This window comes from Nicotiana tomentosiformis, chromosome 12, assembly GCF_000390325.3.
Source record: "Nicotiana tomentosiformis chromosome 12, ASM39032v3, whole genome shotgun sequence".
NCBI classification, from domain to species: Eukaryota; Viridiplantae; Streptophyta; class Magnoliopsida; order Solanales; family Solanaceae; genus Nicotiana; species Nicotiana tomentosiformis.
In genome coordinates this window covers 96436178-96450349 of record NC_090823.1, presented here as the reverse complement: position 1 = coordinate 96450349, position 14172 = coordinate 96436178, and the positions used below count along the sequence as shown (strand labels likewise).

The 14172-nt window shown below is 40.9% G+C and overlaps 1 protein-coding gene across 3 annotated transcripts; it reads left to right on the top strand.

Moving 5' to 3' along the window:
- The first annotated feature begins 8121 nt into the window (after positions 1–8121).
- LOC104115481 (succinate dehydrogenase subunit 5, mitochondrial-like) lies at positions 8122–12091 on the top strand. Of its 3 annotated transcripts, XR_004511864.2 has the most exons (5): positions 8124–8373; positions 10296–10606; positions 10686–10871; positions 11085–11248; positions 11653–12091. XR_004511864.2 is itself a non-coding variant. In XM_033661120.2 (4 exons), the coding sequence occupies exons 1-4, from the start codon at positions 8208–8210 to the stop codon at positions 11707–11709; spliced, it is 696 nt and encodes a 231-aa protein (XP_033517011.1). In that variant the 5' UTR covers positions 8122–8207; the 3' UTR covers positions 11710–12091. The 3 variants fall into 3 exon arrangements, 2 of the variants coding, with proteins under 2 accessions (XP_033517011.1, XP_033517010.1); XM_033661120.2 differs by lacking the exon at positions 11085–11248 and having other exon boundaries at positions 8122–8373; positions 10320–10606; XM_033661119.2 differs by lacking the exon at positions 11085–11248 and having other exon boundaries at positions 8125–8373.
- The last annotated feature ends 2081 nt before the right edge of the window (positions 12092–14172 follow it).

The following is a 14172-nucleotide window of genomic DNA, read 5'->3' as shown; positions in this document are numbered from 1 at the left end:
AAACTCAAACTACAAAGAAAAAGAGAGGCGATATAGCGATACTTACGTCGTAGGGATCGTTCTGATGTTATCGCTTCTCGATTTCGTCCCCAGGATGTTAGTATTATTTGAAGCACTATTGGAGAGCTCAAAGACAGGTTTTATGGATTTCTCTGGTCAGGTTCTACGTAGAAATGAAGAGAGAGATGAGTTAATACATATATATCAACTTTTGAAAAGTCAAAAGGTGCTAGTTTGGCACCCTCTCATTCACCCATCTTCCGACGCTTGTATCTTTTTATCCGGATGTCGTATGAATGAATGGTTAAGTGAGTTAGAAACCACATTCCAAGACCTTCAATTTGGTATATAATATGTCCCAAAAAGACCTCATATAGCATCCTAAATATATTTCTCAAAAAACTTTATTACAGGGCAAATCCTTAGTCGGTGTTTTCGCAACTTTAATCTGATTTTTCCCAAACTTCATATATTCTATCCAAATATCATATATAGCCATATTATGAATTTAAAATCATTTAAATCATGATTAACGAGTCTCATATTCATTACGTCACCTTGGGACGCACAGGGTGTAACATTGAGATGGGTACTTCTTATGAGCTAGTCGTAGAGATAGCCCTCATGATTGAGGATGTACGTCAGCGTAACTGAGAGCAAGTTACTAGATATAAGTGGTTTAGGTATTCTGGAGAGTTCAGAGGTGCTCCGTCTGGGGGCAGAGGTCAGTTCGTGAGAGGGCAGTCCAGCAGGCCCCCATATCCAGCACCACCGCCTCCTCGGGGTGCTCCAGTGCGACCTTATTTCAGTGTTATACCAGAGAGTTCTTATCGCCCACTAGCTATTCAGGGTCCTTCCATTTAGGTCCCCCAGGGCCAGACACTTAGTTAGCAGGCCATCGCACCGAAGAGTTGTAACGAGTGCGGGGATCCCAGTCACATACGGAGATTGTGCCCCAGGCTTCGGGGTAAATTAGTGCAACAGGGTTAGCAGCCTATGATTACTGGACCAGTTGCTCCACCAGTTTTCTGACCACCAAGAGGTGGAGGACAGATGGGTAGGGGTCATCCTAGAGGTGGAGGTCAGCCAGGCAAAGGCCAGCCAATTGGCGCTCCAGCTCGGTTCTATGCTTTTTCGGCCAGACCAGATGTAGAGGCCTCAGTTGCTGTAATTACATGTATTATTTCTGTTTGCGGCAAAGATGCCTCAGTATTATTTGATTCATGATCTACGTATTCATATGTGTCATCTCTATTTGCTTCATTCCTGGGTGTTTCTCGTGAGTCCTTGAGTACTCCTGTTTTTGTGTCCACTCCCATGGGTGATTCTGTTATTGTGAACCGGATCTACCGGTTCTGTATTATTACATTCTGTGGTTATGAAACTAGAGCAGATCTCCTATTGCTTGAGATGACCGATTTTGAAATTATTCTGGGCATGGACTGGTTATCTCCATATCATGCTATTCTAGATTGTCATGCCAAGACTGTTACCTTGGCTATTCCAGCATTGCCTAAGCTGGAGTGGAAGGGTTCGTCTGTTAGTTCATTTAATCGAGTTATTTCTTTTATAAAGGCTCAACACATAGTTGAGAAGGGTTGTTTGTCTTATCTAGCCTATGTTCGGGATACTACTGGAGAGACTTCGGCTATTGATTCAGTGCCCATAGTTTGGGAGTTCTCTGATGTATTTCCTTCAGATCTTCCAGGTATGCCACCTGATCGTGATATTGATTTTTGTATTGACTTGGCTCTAGATACCCAGCCTATATCTATCCCACCGTATCGTATGGCTCCGAAAGAATTGAAAGAAGTGAAAGAACAGCTTGAAGAGTTACTAGCCAAAGGGTTTGTCAGACCGAGTGTATCGCCTTAGGGTGCACAGGTATTATTTGTGAAAAAGAAGGATGGAACGATGCGGATGTGTATTGATTATCTCCAACTGAACAAAGTCACTATTAAGAACTAGTACCCGTTGTCGCGTATTGATGATCTATTTGACCAGCTGCAGGGTGCTAGGGTGTTCTCTAAGATCGACTTGAGGTCGGGGTACCATCAGTTGAAGATTCGGGATCCGGATGTTTCAAAGACTGCTTTCTAGACTAGATATGGTCATTATGAGTTTCTGGTGATGATGAACGGGGTATTCAGGCCATATATTGATTCGTTTGTCATTGTCTTCATTAATGACATCTTGATCTACTTGCGCAGTAAGGAGGAACACGAGCAGCATATGAGAGTAGTGCTTCAGACGTTGCTGGAATAAAAGTTATATGCTAAGTTCTCCAAATGTGAGTTCTGGCTAGAGTCAGTAGCATTTTTGGGGCATATTGTATCGGGCGAAGGCATTAAGGTTGATCCCAAAAAGATTGAGGCAGTTCAGAATTGGCATCGTCCCACTTCGGTGACTGAGATCAGGGGATTTCTGGGTTTAGTAGGTTATTATCGTCGGTTTGTGGAAGGGTTTTCATCTATTATAGCACCTTTGACCAAATTAACCAAGAAGGGTGCTCCGTTCCGATGGTCCGATGATTCTGAGGTGAGCTTTCAGAAGCTCAAGACAACATTGACTATAGCACCAGTGTAAGTGTTGCCTTCCGGTTCGGGGATGTATATAGTGTATTGTGACGCTTCACGCGTTGGCTTGGGTTGTGTATTGATGCAGGAAGGGCGAGTTATTGCATATGCTTCACGTTAGCTGAAGCCCCACAAGAAGAATTATCCAGTACATGATTTGGAGTTAGCTGCGATTGTTCACGCTCTTAAGATTTGGAGGCTTATGGGGTGTCTTGTGAAGTTTACACTGATCATCGCAGTTTGCAAAATTTGTTCAAGCAAAGGGACCTAAATCTGAGACACCGCAGATGGCCTGAGTTACTAAAAGATTATGATATTACTATCTTATATCATCTGGGCAAATCAAATGTGGTTGCAGATGCCTTGAGTAGAAAGGCGGAGAGTATGGGTAGTTTGGCTTTCATTTCAGCAGAGGAGAGGCCATTAGCTTTGGATGTTCAGTTCTTGGCTAACAGGTTTGTGAGACTGGATATTTCAGAGCCCAGCCGAGTTCTTGCATGTGTTGTAGCTCAGTCTTCACTATTTGAACAGATCAAGGCTCGCCAATATGATGATCCACACTTAATGGTTCTTCGAGAAACGGTACTACGGGGTGGTGCCAAGGAAGTTACTATCGGAGTGGATGGTGTTTTGCGACTCTAGGGTCGTCTATGTGTTCCTAATGTGGATGGATTGAGGAAAAAGATCCTAGAGGAAGCACACAACTCTCGGTATTCTATTAATCTAGGTGCTACAAAAATGTATCGTGATTTGAGGCAACATTATTGGTGGAGACGAATGAAAAAGTACATAGTTGAGTATGTGGCTAGGTGTCTAAATTGTCAGCAAGTTAAATATGAGCACCAGAGGCCGGTGGCCTACTTCACCAGATGACTATACCGGAGTGGAAATGGGAACGCATCACTATGGACTTTGTAGTTGGGTTTCCGCGGACCTTGAGGAAGTTCGATGCAGTTTGGGTCATTGTTGACAGGTTGACCAAGTCGGCACATTTTATTCTGGTTGTGAAGCGTATACTTCAGAGAGGTTGGCCCAAATTTATATTCAGGAGATAGTTCGGTTGCACGGTGTTCTAATTTCCATCATATCAGATAGAGGTCCTCAGTTTACTTCACAATTCTGGAGAGCAGTACAGAGTGAGCTGGGGACCCGTACAGAGCTCAGCACAGCCTTTCATCCGCAGACCGACGGGCAGTCAGAGCGGATAATTCATATTTTGGAGGATATGCTCAGGGCATGTGTGATTGACTTTGGAGGTCAGTGGGATCGTTTCTTGCCTTTGGTCGAGTTTGCTTATAATAACAGTTACCAATCCAGCATCGAGATGGCTCCATTTGAGGCTTTATATGGTCGGCGATGTCGTTTCGCCCATCGGGTGGTTTGAGCCCGGTGAGGCTAAGTTATATGGAACTGATTTGGTGAAGGATGCCTTGGAAAAGGTAAGGTTGATTCAAGAGCGACTTCGTACATCGCAGTCCAGACATAAGAGTTACGCAGATAAGAAAGCACGTGATTTATCATTTATGATGGGTGAAAAAGTTCTCTTGAAAGTTTCGCCGATGAAGGGAATCATGAGATTCGGGAAGAAGGGCAACTTGAGCCCAAAGTTTATAAGCCCATTTGAGGTGTTGAGACGAGTTGGGGAGGTTGCTTATGAGCTTGCATTGCCTTCCAATCTGTCAGGAGTTCATCCGGTTTTCCATGTATCTATGCTCTGGAAGTATCATGCCAACCTATCACATGTGTTAGACTTCAGCACAGTTCAGCTAGATAATAGCTTGGGTTATGAAGAGGAGCCAGTTGTCATTGTTGATAAACAGGTTCTCCAGTTGAGGTCTAAGAGGATTTCTGCAGTAAAAGTTCAGTGGAGGGGCCAACCAGTCGAGGAAGCGACTTGGGAGGCCGAGGAGGACATGCAGAGCAAATATTCACACTTATTTAGTATTCCAGGTATTATTCTAAACCCGTTCGAGGACGAACGTTTGTTTAAGAGGTGGAGAATGTAATGAACCAACCGGTCATTTTAATTTTTAGAACCCCGTTCCCTAAAATAAAACTCTTTGAATGTACTTTTAATTTTTTATGACTTGCGGGGATAATTGGTTCGGGATTTGGAAGTGTTTGGATTGAAATCGGAACACTTATTTCCTTAAGTTGGCTTTAAAAGGCCAAGTTTGATTTTGGTCAACATTTTGAGAAAACAACCCCGGAATTGGGATTTGACGGTTCCAATAGGTTTGTATGATGATTTCAGACTTGGGCGTATGTTCGAATCGGGCTTTGGATAACCCGGGAGCATTTTGGCGCTTAATAGTAAAAATCAACTATTTGAAGGTTTAAAGTTCTTTAAATTTGGTTTGGAATAGGATTTGGAGTAATTGAGGTCCGTTTTGAATTTCGAGTCTGGGAATAGCCCCGTATAGTGATTTAAGACTTGCACGCAAAATTTGGTGTCATTCCGAGTAGTATAAGTATATTTCGGCGCATTCGGAGCAAGTTTGAAGAATTTGAAATTTCTAAGTTGAATCAGTTTGCTTTGAGGTGTGATTCTTAGTTTTGATGTTGTTTTACACGTTCCGAGGGTTTGAGCGAGTCCGTTTCATGATTTCAAACTTGTTGGTATGTTCGGGTGGGGTCCCGAGGGCCCCGAGTGTCAATCAGACGAGGCTCGGACCAAGTTAGAAATTGGGAGCCAAAACTGAAGCTCCCAGCTACTGTCAGAATCGAACATGGCTGGTGAACAAGATAAACGTAGTGAACCCCAACATGGGGAATTCAGTCTCGTAGATATGACCTCGTGATCCTTGAGAAATATTCAGATAAGAGTTGAGATAGTTAAAGGTACCACATGACCATGATAGTAAGATGTATAAAGTTTACTTTATGGTATTTATCTACTCTTAGAGGCTTGTAGACTTATGTCATGTATGTAAAAGATTGTATGGCCTTGTCGGCCTATGTTCAGTATACGAGTGGTCATTTTGGTCTTATAGGCCCGTACGTTTTATGTATAAGTTGGTATTACATGTTTTATTCTAGTTATCTCACGGCAACCTTTCCGTCTCATTTACCTATGGTAGCATGATACGAAAAGATACGTTAAGTTGGTACTCGGTTGAGTAAGGTACTGGGTGCCCATCGTGGCCCATCGGTTTGGGTCGTGACAGCACCCGAGCACTGGCGCTACCCTTAGGTTTACGCACCGGACTTCTTTTGTTTTCTTCTTTTCCGAGCTCGGAGAACTCGGGGCCCTCTTCCTTTTCTTCTCATCACCCTGCCTTAGAGCAGGGGACTCGAGAGGCACATCCTCATCACCAGATGGAGGCCTCATAGAAACATATTTAGGAAGACCTGCAAAAGAAAACGGAACTAATAAGAACTCAACGGCATGAGGAAAAAATCAAATATTATTAAATCAGAAAAGGAAACTTACCATAGGAACGAGCCTCCCACCGGCCCTTCGACAGATTGCGCCACGCGCGCTCGGAATAGGGTTTTTGTGACACGAGGTCCTCGACCCACTCCTTGAGTCGAGGAACTGCATTCGGCATTCGAGCAACAGCTGCACCACAAAACGTCGATAAGAAGGGAGGAAAAAGAAAAAACAATAAACGAAATCTTTAAGGCATACTTACGTTTCATATTCTATTTCTCGGGAAATGGCATGTCCTTGATCTGGATTAAATCTGAGGTCCTCACCCGAAGGAATCGGCCCAACCAGCCTTGGCCTCGATCCTCGTCTATACTCGAGAATGGGGCCTGCCTTAATGGCCTGGCGGGCAAGCTTTATTAATCCCCCTCGATAGAGTCGGGGACTGTACAGGCGCATGAGATGATCGAGGGTGAAGGGACACCCCTCGATTTTGTTTACGAAGAGGCGGAGGAGAATTACTATCCTCCAGAAAGATAGATGGATTTGACCAAGGGTCACCTCGTACCTCTTACAGAAGGCGATGATGACTGGGTCCAAGGGGCCCAACGTGAAGGGATAAGTGTAAACACTTAAAAAACCCTTCATGTGGGTAGTAATCGCTTCCTCAGGCATGGGCACCACCACGTGTTTATCAACCCAGTTGGAATCCTCTTTGACTTTGGAGAGGAGACTATCGATGATCGAGCATATATATCTCGAGACTGGCTCGCATCGACCCGGTACCGAGGAAGTCTTTTCAACCTTGAAATCAGCACAGATCGAGCACCCACCAGGAACAAACACTTCAGGATGAGGTTCCGCTTTTGTTTCCTCGCTGGCCGACAGTGATGAAGAGGCGATTTCTTTTTGTGGAACTGTCTTAGAAGTTTTCGCCATTTTTTTCTGAATATAGATGAAGAAGAGGAAGTTAAAAGGTTATGCTAATGTTTTGGAACGAAGACAAGCGAAGATTCTTGCAAAAACCTCAAGAAATCCAGTACAAGTGTTAGAGAATGCAAAGATTTTTTAAAGAACAAGAGTATGAGAGGTTTAAACGTAAAGTTTGAATGGATGAAGGATGGAGTATATATAGTATTCAAACGACGGTTCAAAGTCTGTAGCGGCCGACCAGCGACTGGCGAACATTTAATGCCATTAAGATGTGACTGACGAGACGTTTCGTCCATTTTTGTCATTTCTGAAGCGAAGTATCGAGATCAGGATCAGCATATCATTTCTTGTCATTTACACTCCGAAAAATGAGGGGACTATCTGTATACGGCCGAAACCGGGCTCATCTATTTCATGACGGATCGGAACCAAAACATGATGGATTGAAGATCGACCCTAGGTTCCATCGAACCAAAGAACGAAGTCATAACGTACGTCTCCAAGATCTTCGAGCTCGTGACTCCGGAATCGATCCCGATTCCGAACAAGCTCGAGAAAACATTATCGGATCCAATAACGGAAGGCCGAAGTATCCGCAACCGGTCAGATATCACGGCGGAAATCTCGGCACGTATCAACAAGAGACCGACTAATTAGCAACTCAGGAGATTTCTTACCTTTTATAGAATTGTACCTAAAGCAGGACTCCCCTACTATATAAAGGGGGTTTCATTCTTTGTAATGGATGGTAACACGCATCCTAAAAATATTATAATATTATTTTCTTTCTGCAAGCTACTGTTCTTCTATATTTGATATTATTTGGATCATATTCCGTTCGAGTAAGGTCTATTTCTCAAGGCTATAACTGTTCAAGTCACAAGGTTTGAATTTACTTTATTATTGTTTGCTTTACTTATAGTTCAATCTATCGCTTTGTGTCAAATTAATCCACGTATCCTTAAAATCACTTATAAATTCAATTGTTATCCGATCTTGAGGGTAAACAGAATATTAGAGTTTCATGTCGATGCTAGGCTTAAACAAAAAATCTTAAGCAGTAAAGTATTAATGTTAGTGCTTAAACCATAATCTTAAATATTTGACAGAGATCACTTCTGCAAATACAGAGGACCTTAAGTACTCATGAATATAGTTAAGAGACCATTTTGAATCTGCCTCCAAACATAAGGGACTAGTTTTGTCATTTTGTCGAAGTTAGGTCATTGGGACTGCGAAATTTTCAATCTGGTCATCAAGCGACACTTACAAAAATCTCTAGCAGGGAAAACAAAAGGAAACCAAAGAAGAAAGGTAGCGAAAAAAAGATGCAGAAACTGATATTGATTCAATCGTTGTATCGTTCCATATGTCGCAGATCTTCAGCTTTCTCGGTTTCCGCCGCCGCAACTACCGCCGTCAACCACCACTCCCATCGACACCTTCATTTCTCATCCCCGAATTTTCCAGCTTCTCCTAAAAGCCCTTTTCACGGTACTAATAATTCCATCTTTTTACGTATTATATACTTCAATATCTGCTTAAATTCGCATTTCTTGCTCATACTCAATAAAAAGATCGTATTTTATTCTGCTCGAATACTGGTAATGTCTACGCTTTTTTAATCTTTTTTGCTGTAAGAAGTTGAATTTATAGTAGCCTTTTCGTGGTACTAGCATTTTCGTCTCTTTTTTGTATATGTAATTCAGTATCTGCTTATATTCCCCATGTTCTTCTACATACCCAATTTAAAGATCGTATTTTTATTATGCTCTAATTGGTAAAGGATATGTTTTTGAATTTTTTTTATTGTAAGAAGTTAAATTTATTGTCCAAATGGATGTTGAGTATTCATATAGCTAATCATGATTGTTTGAGATTGAGATATAGTTGTTGCTGTGGTAATAAGATGAATGTTTGATCCTTTTCTTAGTTGAAGAACTAATTGGAAAATAAAACAGCGAGTACAAAATTGTGTAATACCCCTTATTAGAAATTGGTACAGTTCGATCCAATATTTTGTTCGATAATCCCGTATAGAAAAGGAGGGTTGAGGTAGATTGATGCCCAGGTATAGACATAGTTGAACAAGGAATCATATAGTAGTAAATGCCAACTAGTTTGTGGTATTGGATACACAGTATTTATGGTAAGAAGTAAAATTCATGGTCCAAATGGAGAAGAGTGGATATGAGGATTCATATAGGCGACCCTAGCTTGTTTGAGATTAAGGGATAGTTGTTGCAGTAAGAAGTTGAATCGTTGTCTCCCTATGTGAGTTTCAGAAAATATAGTAGGTCTCAAGATCATATAGAAATAGGGTCGTGGTAGGCTGCAGAACTGCATAGAAATACTCAAATTGTGATTCATATAGTAACGTTTAGGATTGAGGCGCAATTGGTTGATTGATGATGTAGAATTAGTAGTTATATTTCGATATGATATCTGAATTGGAAGGGATTTTCTGACGAGATTATAGTGCATTGCTTATTGATTTGATTGTAATATAAATCTGAAGTTTGATTTTACTGATTATTAGCTTTTCTCTTGCTATGAGAGTTGAGACACATTAGTCATACGTTTGATTGGAAATATGAAAAAGGAATTTTAATGCTCTATCATTTCTTTGCTCTTATTTTCACTTAGATGTTTAATTCTGAATCTCAAGTTTATTTAATTTTCTTTTTTAGAGGAAAAATTTGGGGTGCGGTATGGCCCGTGAGTGAGAGAGGGGAATGTAGACAAGGGGAGCGAGGGGAGGTCCTTGCACCTAAATATGCAAGGTGTGACGTGCCAATTTTTGACTGCAACTTTGTTCCCATTCCTTTAAAGATAATTATAATAGCGCTGGTTACTTTTAGGGATTCTTCATTTCTCTTTTAGGTTTTGTGCTTCTGCTCTCTAATTTCTGATTTCAGCAGGCGTATTTTTTCCTAGTACGAATGCTAATTGAGCTAATATAATTTTGACAGTAGTTTTTGCTAGTTTATAGGACAAATGAATTTCTGAGCATGGTAGTATTCCACTGCAAAAAAACCGGCAAATGAATTTCTGACCATGACATTATCCCACAGCAAAAAGTTGGTCTTGGTGGGCTTGAGCATGGTTTTGGTAAATATTTGGCTCACTCACCCTGTGACTAGTCGGAGTATGTGAGTGCAAATAAATGTACAAGTGCTGGCTCCTTGGTTGGATTTTGGAGAACATAACTTAGAGTGAGGGTTATTACAATCTATTTAGGATTTAATTGGTAGAAAGGTCCCCGTACTATTAATTTTCCAAGGGTTTCAATAGTGGAACTTATAATTTCTGGATCACATATCATGAAGCGGCTTATGATCATATGTGAGTAGTGCTTATAATTTCCTGGATCTTGCTCACTAAATTGAAACATAATGGATTTTGCTACACTCTAGAATTGCGGCATCCTTTGACATTAGCAATCGGAAGCACACGTTCTTTCTGTGAGGATTCAGCCCACATGCCTGACATAAAAGATCCAGAGGTCAAACGTGCTTTTAAGGATTTAATGGCTTCAAGCTGGGATGAGCTCCCAAATGCAGTTGTCGGTGATGCAGAGCATGCATTGACTAAAAATACTGATGACAAGGAAGGCCAAGAAGCTTTGATTAATGTTTTCCGTGCAGCAGAAGCAGTGGAGGACTTTACTGGGATTCTCACGTCTCTGAAAATGGAGCTTGATGATGCAATTGGCTTAAGTGGTGAGGTAAGACGAGTTTACTGAGCAACGGACATCATTCACATTTTCTTAAGTTCTTGCTCTTTAATTTTTTATATTGCTGCAGAATGTTAAGCCTATGTCAAAAGAGTTCTCTGATGCATTTCACACAGTATACCCCCGTTACATCACCTACTTGAGTGCTTTTGGGTCAGAGGAGGGATACTTGAAGAAGAAAGTTGAGATGGAACTGGGAACAAAGATGATACACTTGAAGATGAGATGCAGTGGCCTTGATTCTGAATGGGGAAAGGTACCGTCTAATTTTCTGCTAGTTGGTTCCCACTTATTTCAGTTTTTCTGTGAATAGGTTAGGACTTCTTCATAAGCAATATTTCTCTATTATTTCGATTAGTTTTCCTGACCATACTTTTTTCAAATGTTCCCTGCCAGATTTGTGTTGTATTTCACTATTTTAACTATTTATGCATTTCCCTGACCAAAATCTTATTGTAAACATAATCAGATGCAGTGTTATCAAAGGCGCACTTAAAGCGCTCTTAAGCCTTGGAGCGAGGCGTAAAACATGTTGAGCGCTTCACATCGCTTAGCGGGCGCTTCAGTGTTGTCATCAAGGCTCTAACGCATGTTTTTCCTAGGCAATACGAAACAATTGATATACACTTTATCGTAAATTTTCTTCAATCTCTTTGTCTATATATTTGGTATTTATGCTTAAAGATATTAGTCTTGGACTACACATTTATATTTGTAGTTTTTTTCCATTTGCGCCTTTCTTTATTGAAGCCCATGCTTTATTTGCGTTTAAAGCACCAACAGACCTTAAAGCTTGTTTGCACTTTTCGCCTTTGATAACGCCGATCAGATGGTAGCTTTGTTATGTAAAAAAAGTCATATCATTTTGTTGTTATGCTAAATTTATCATACTAATGGAAGTAACCTATTTGGTTGTAAATCGTGATTTGTTTACTTTCTTGCGTGAAAGTAATAGACATTGATATGAGATCTCTTGAAGAATTTAGCTTTTACCATTATTTGTTTTCTCACAATGCTTTCTGGCTTTCTCACTCCAGGTGACAGTTATTGGGACTTCGGGACTTGCTGGTTCCTATGTTGAGCAGAGAGCATAGACCTTCACAGATGGCTGAAAGTTGGGAGTGTTTCGTCTTTAAGTTATTTGTGTAACATTTTCCTGGGAAGAGAAAAAGAAATTTTTAGATAATACATGCTGCATCAGTTTGATCCATTAAACTGCACTGCTCTTTCGCAAGTTATGATGATGTGATAGCAGGTTGGGGTGTTCAAACCGAACCGGAAAACCGCACCAAACCGAAAAGTCAAATCAAACCGATTAAAAAACTCGACTAGGTTTGGTTTGATATTGAGTAAAAAAAATTCGAACCAAACCGACATAAATATGTAATTTTTATATATACTTTTAAGACTAGAATTTTCTTTAAAAATGTCTAGAAATATTTGAGATCCTCTCATGAGATGTAATATTTAATAAAACTATGAAGTGTATTTATTTTTATTTACTTTAAATAATGAGTTGTATCACAAACTCCTTCCACCACTATAGCTTTAGTATCCTCTCCAGAGTAACTACTTCTGTCTAAGCTTCAGAATTCCACAAAAAATGCATTTGCAATGAGATAATTGATATCCATCCTTCCGTGAGAGATTAGAAAATGTAGATCTGTTGGTAGAAATTTCTCTACGGCACTTCCAAAAACCCTAGAGAGAGAAGATGAGTCTTTTCTCCGGATGGAGTCTTTCCTCCCACCCAATCTCTTCTTTTTGTAACCCTTCTTTTCTTCATTTATAACGGAGATAGTCCCTTCGCGACCAACCCTCAAAAAACATCTCTGGCAGAAAAGGACCCACGCACCCTCACGCGCCATCAGAAGGAGTTTTTCGGCGGTCCACGCGCCGGCGCGTGACACTGTTTCCGGCCAGAATTTGGGAATATTTCTTCAGAACAGCCTCTTCTTCTCCCAAATCCGAGCCTACCCATCCAACTAAAATCAAATTCCGACCACTTTTATATTTTTCCAGTGTGAATAGTATTTTCCGGCATCTGAGTACTGCAGAATCTGGCATCGTTCAGTACCGGAAAATACAGCTTTCCTTCCTACACCCTGTTTTCACCCACTGTGATTACTGAGATACTATCCTTTCCTTTAAATTCTCTTAAACAAAAGTTATTTCTTATGGGGGAAAAGAAAATTTATTTTAACGTTGGTTTCAGATCTTTTGATATCACCCGATGGACCTCCAACAGTGATACATGGTTCGATTGGGTGGAGAGAAGTCGCAATATGATGAGACGCTAAGAAAAAAGACTATGGAATGGGTCTGTAATGTGCTCAAAGAAGCTTCTAATGACCAGAAGAATGTGGTGCGGAAATGGAAGAATAAGGACAGACTAACTGAATATTTTTGTACTAGAAAGTACAATGACCATGGGAGATACATGAGTATATTGTCTTTGAAAAGAGACAACCGTGAGGTCATTATAATCCCTAAACTTGCTTTGAATGCAGGATGGAGAGACATTGCATTTAAGATAGAAAGGTTTATTAAATACTCCTCCCAACTCAATTTCACAGGGCCACCCAGACTTTCTGAAGCAAATTACCCTTATGCCAAAGCAGTACAAGAGAGTAAATAGCAATCAAACAACCTTCATGAAGCAGTTGTCAGCACTAATAAAGGAGGCATCACGATCCTGGAGACAAATGGGATGAAGGATAACAGGCTTCTGACAAGATGTATCATTGGGTACTTTGGGAAGGAAAGAACTGAGAGACCTACACTATCAGACATTCGAAGATGGGACTGTATAACGTGGAAAATAACATTTGGAGTGAACATATATGAGATCACTTAGAATCTTTTTCTATTTGAGTTCCCCAACAAAAACATGGCTGAGCAAATTCTCCAAGGAGAATGGAGGTGGAAGAAATTCAAGCTTTATCTCGAATGGTAGAACTCCATCTTTCCAACTCCATATCTGTCACAAGTACCTGGATCAGAGCCATGGGAGTCCCCCTACATCTGTGGTCACAAAACATTTTCAAAGAAATATGAGACCTTTGTGGTGGGTGGAAAGCTACGGAAGAAGAGACAGAACTCAAAAACTATCTCAAAGTGGGCAAGAATTCAAGTATCAGGAGATGGCCGGAATATACCAAACGAGGTAGTCTTTAAGAGAGAGGGGGTCAAATTTTTCATACCAATATGGGCTGAAAGAAAAACTCACTTTGAACTAGGGTCGGAGATTTCCAGGGAGATAACCGGAGATGACATAGGATCGAAGCCTCTGAAGAACCGTGGACAAAGATAACCTACGAGGTAGAAGGGGTACATGATAGCCTTTTAGCTGTAGATGGGATGGGTAAGTACCATGTGGGGTGTACTGAGTACATTGACAAAAATATGGGAAAGGCACGTGCAATGCAGGAGGATGGTTTGGGAGAAAAAACATTACTTTTTGGTCCAGCGTGCCCAGCAATGGGCCAGCTATTAAAAATACAATTGGTCCTGACTGTGCAGCCCAAGTCATCTTTAATGAATCATATCTGGAGCCC

Coding starts and splice junctions, on each gene's coding strand:
- LOC104115481 (XM_033661119.2), top strand. CDS start 8,208: ATGCAGAAACTGATATTGATTCAATCGTTGTATCGTTCCATATGTCGC. Junction 8,374..10,295: donor TCCTAAAAGCCCTTTTCACG/GTACTAATAATT, acceptor GCTACACTCTAG/AATTGCGGCATCCTTTGACA. Junction 10,872..11,652: donor TTGATTCTGAATGGGGAAAG/GTACCGTCTAAT, acceptor TTCTCACTCCAG/GTGACAGTTATTGGGACTTC.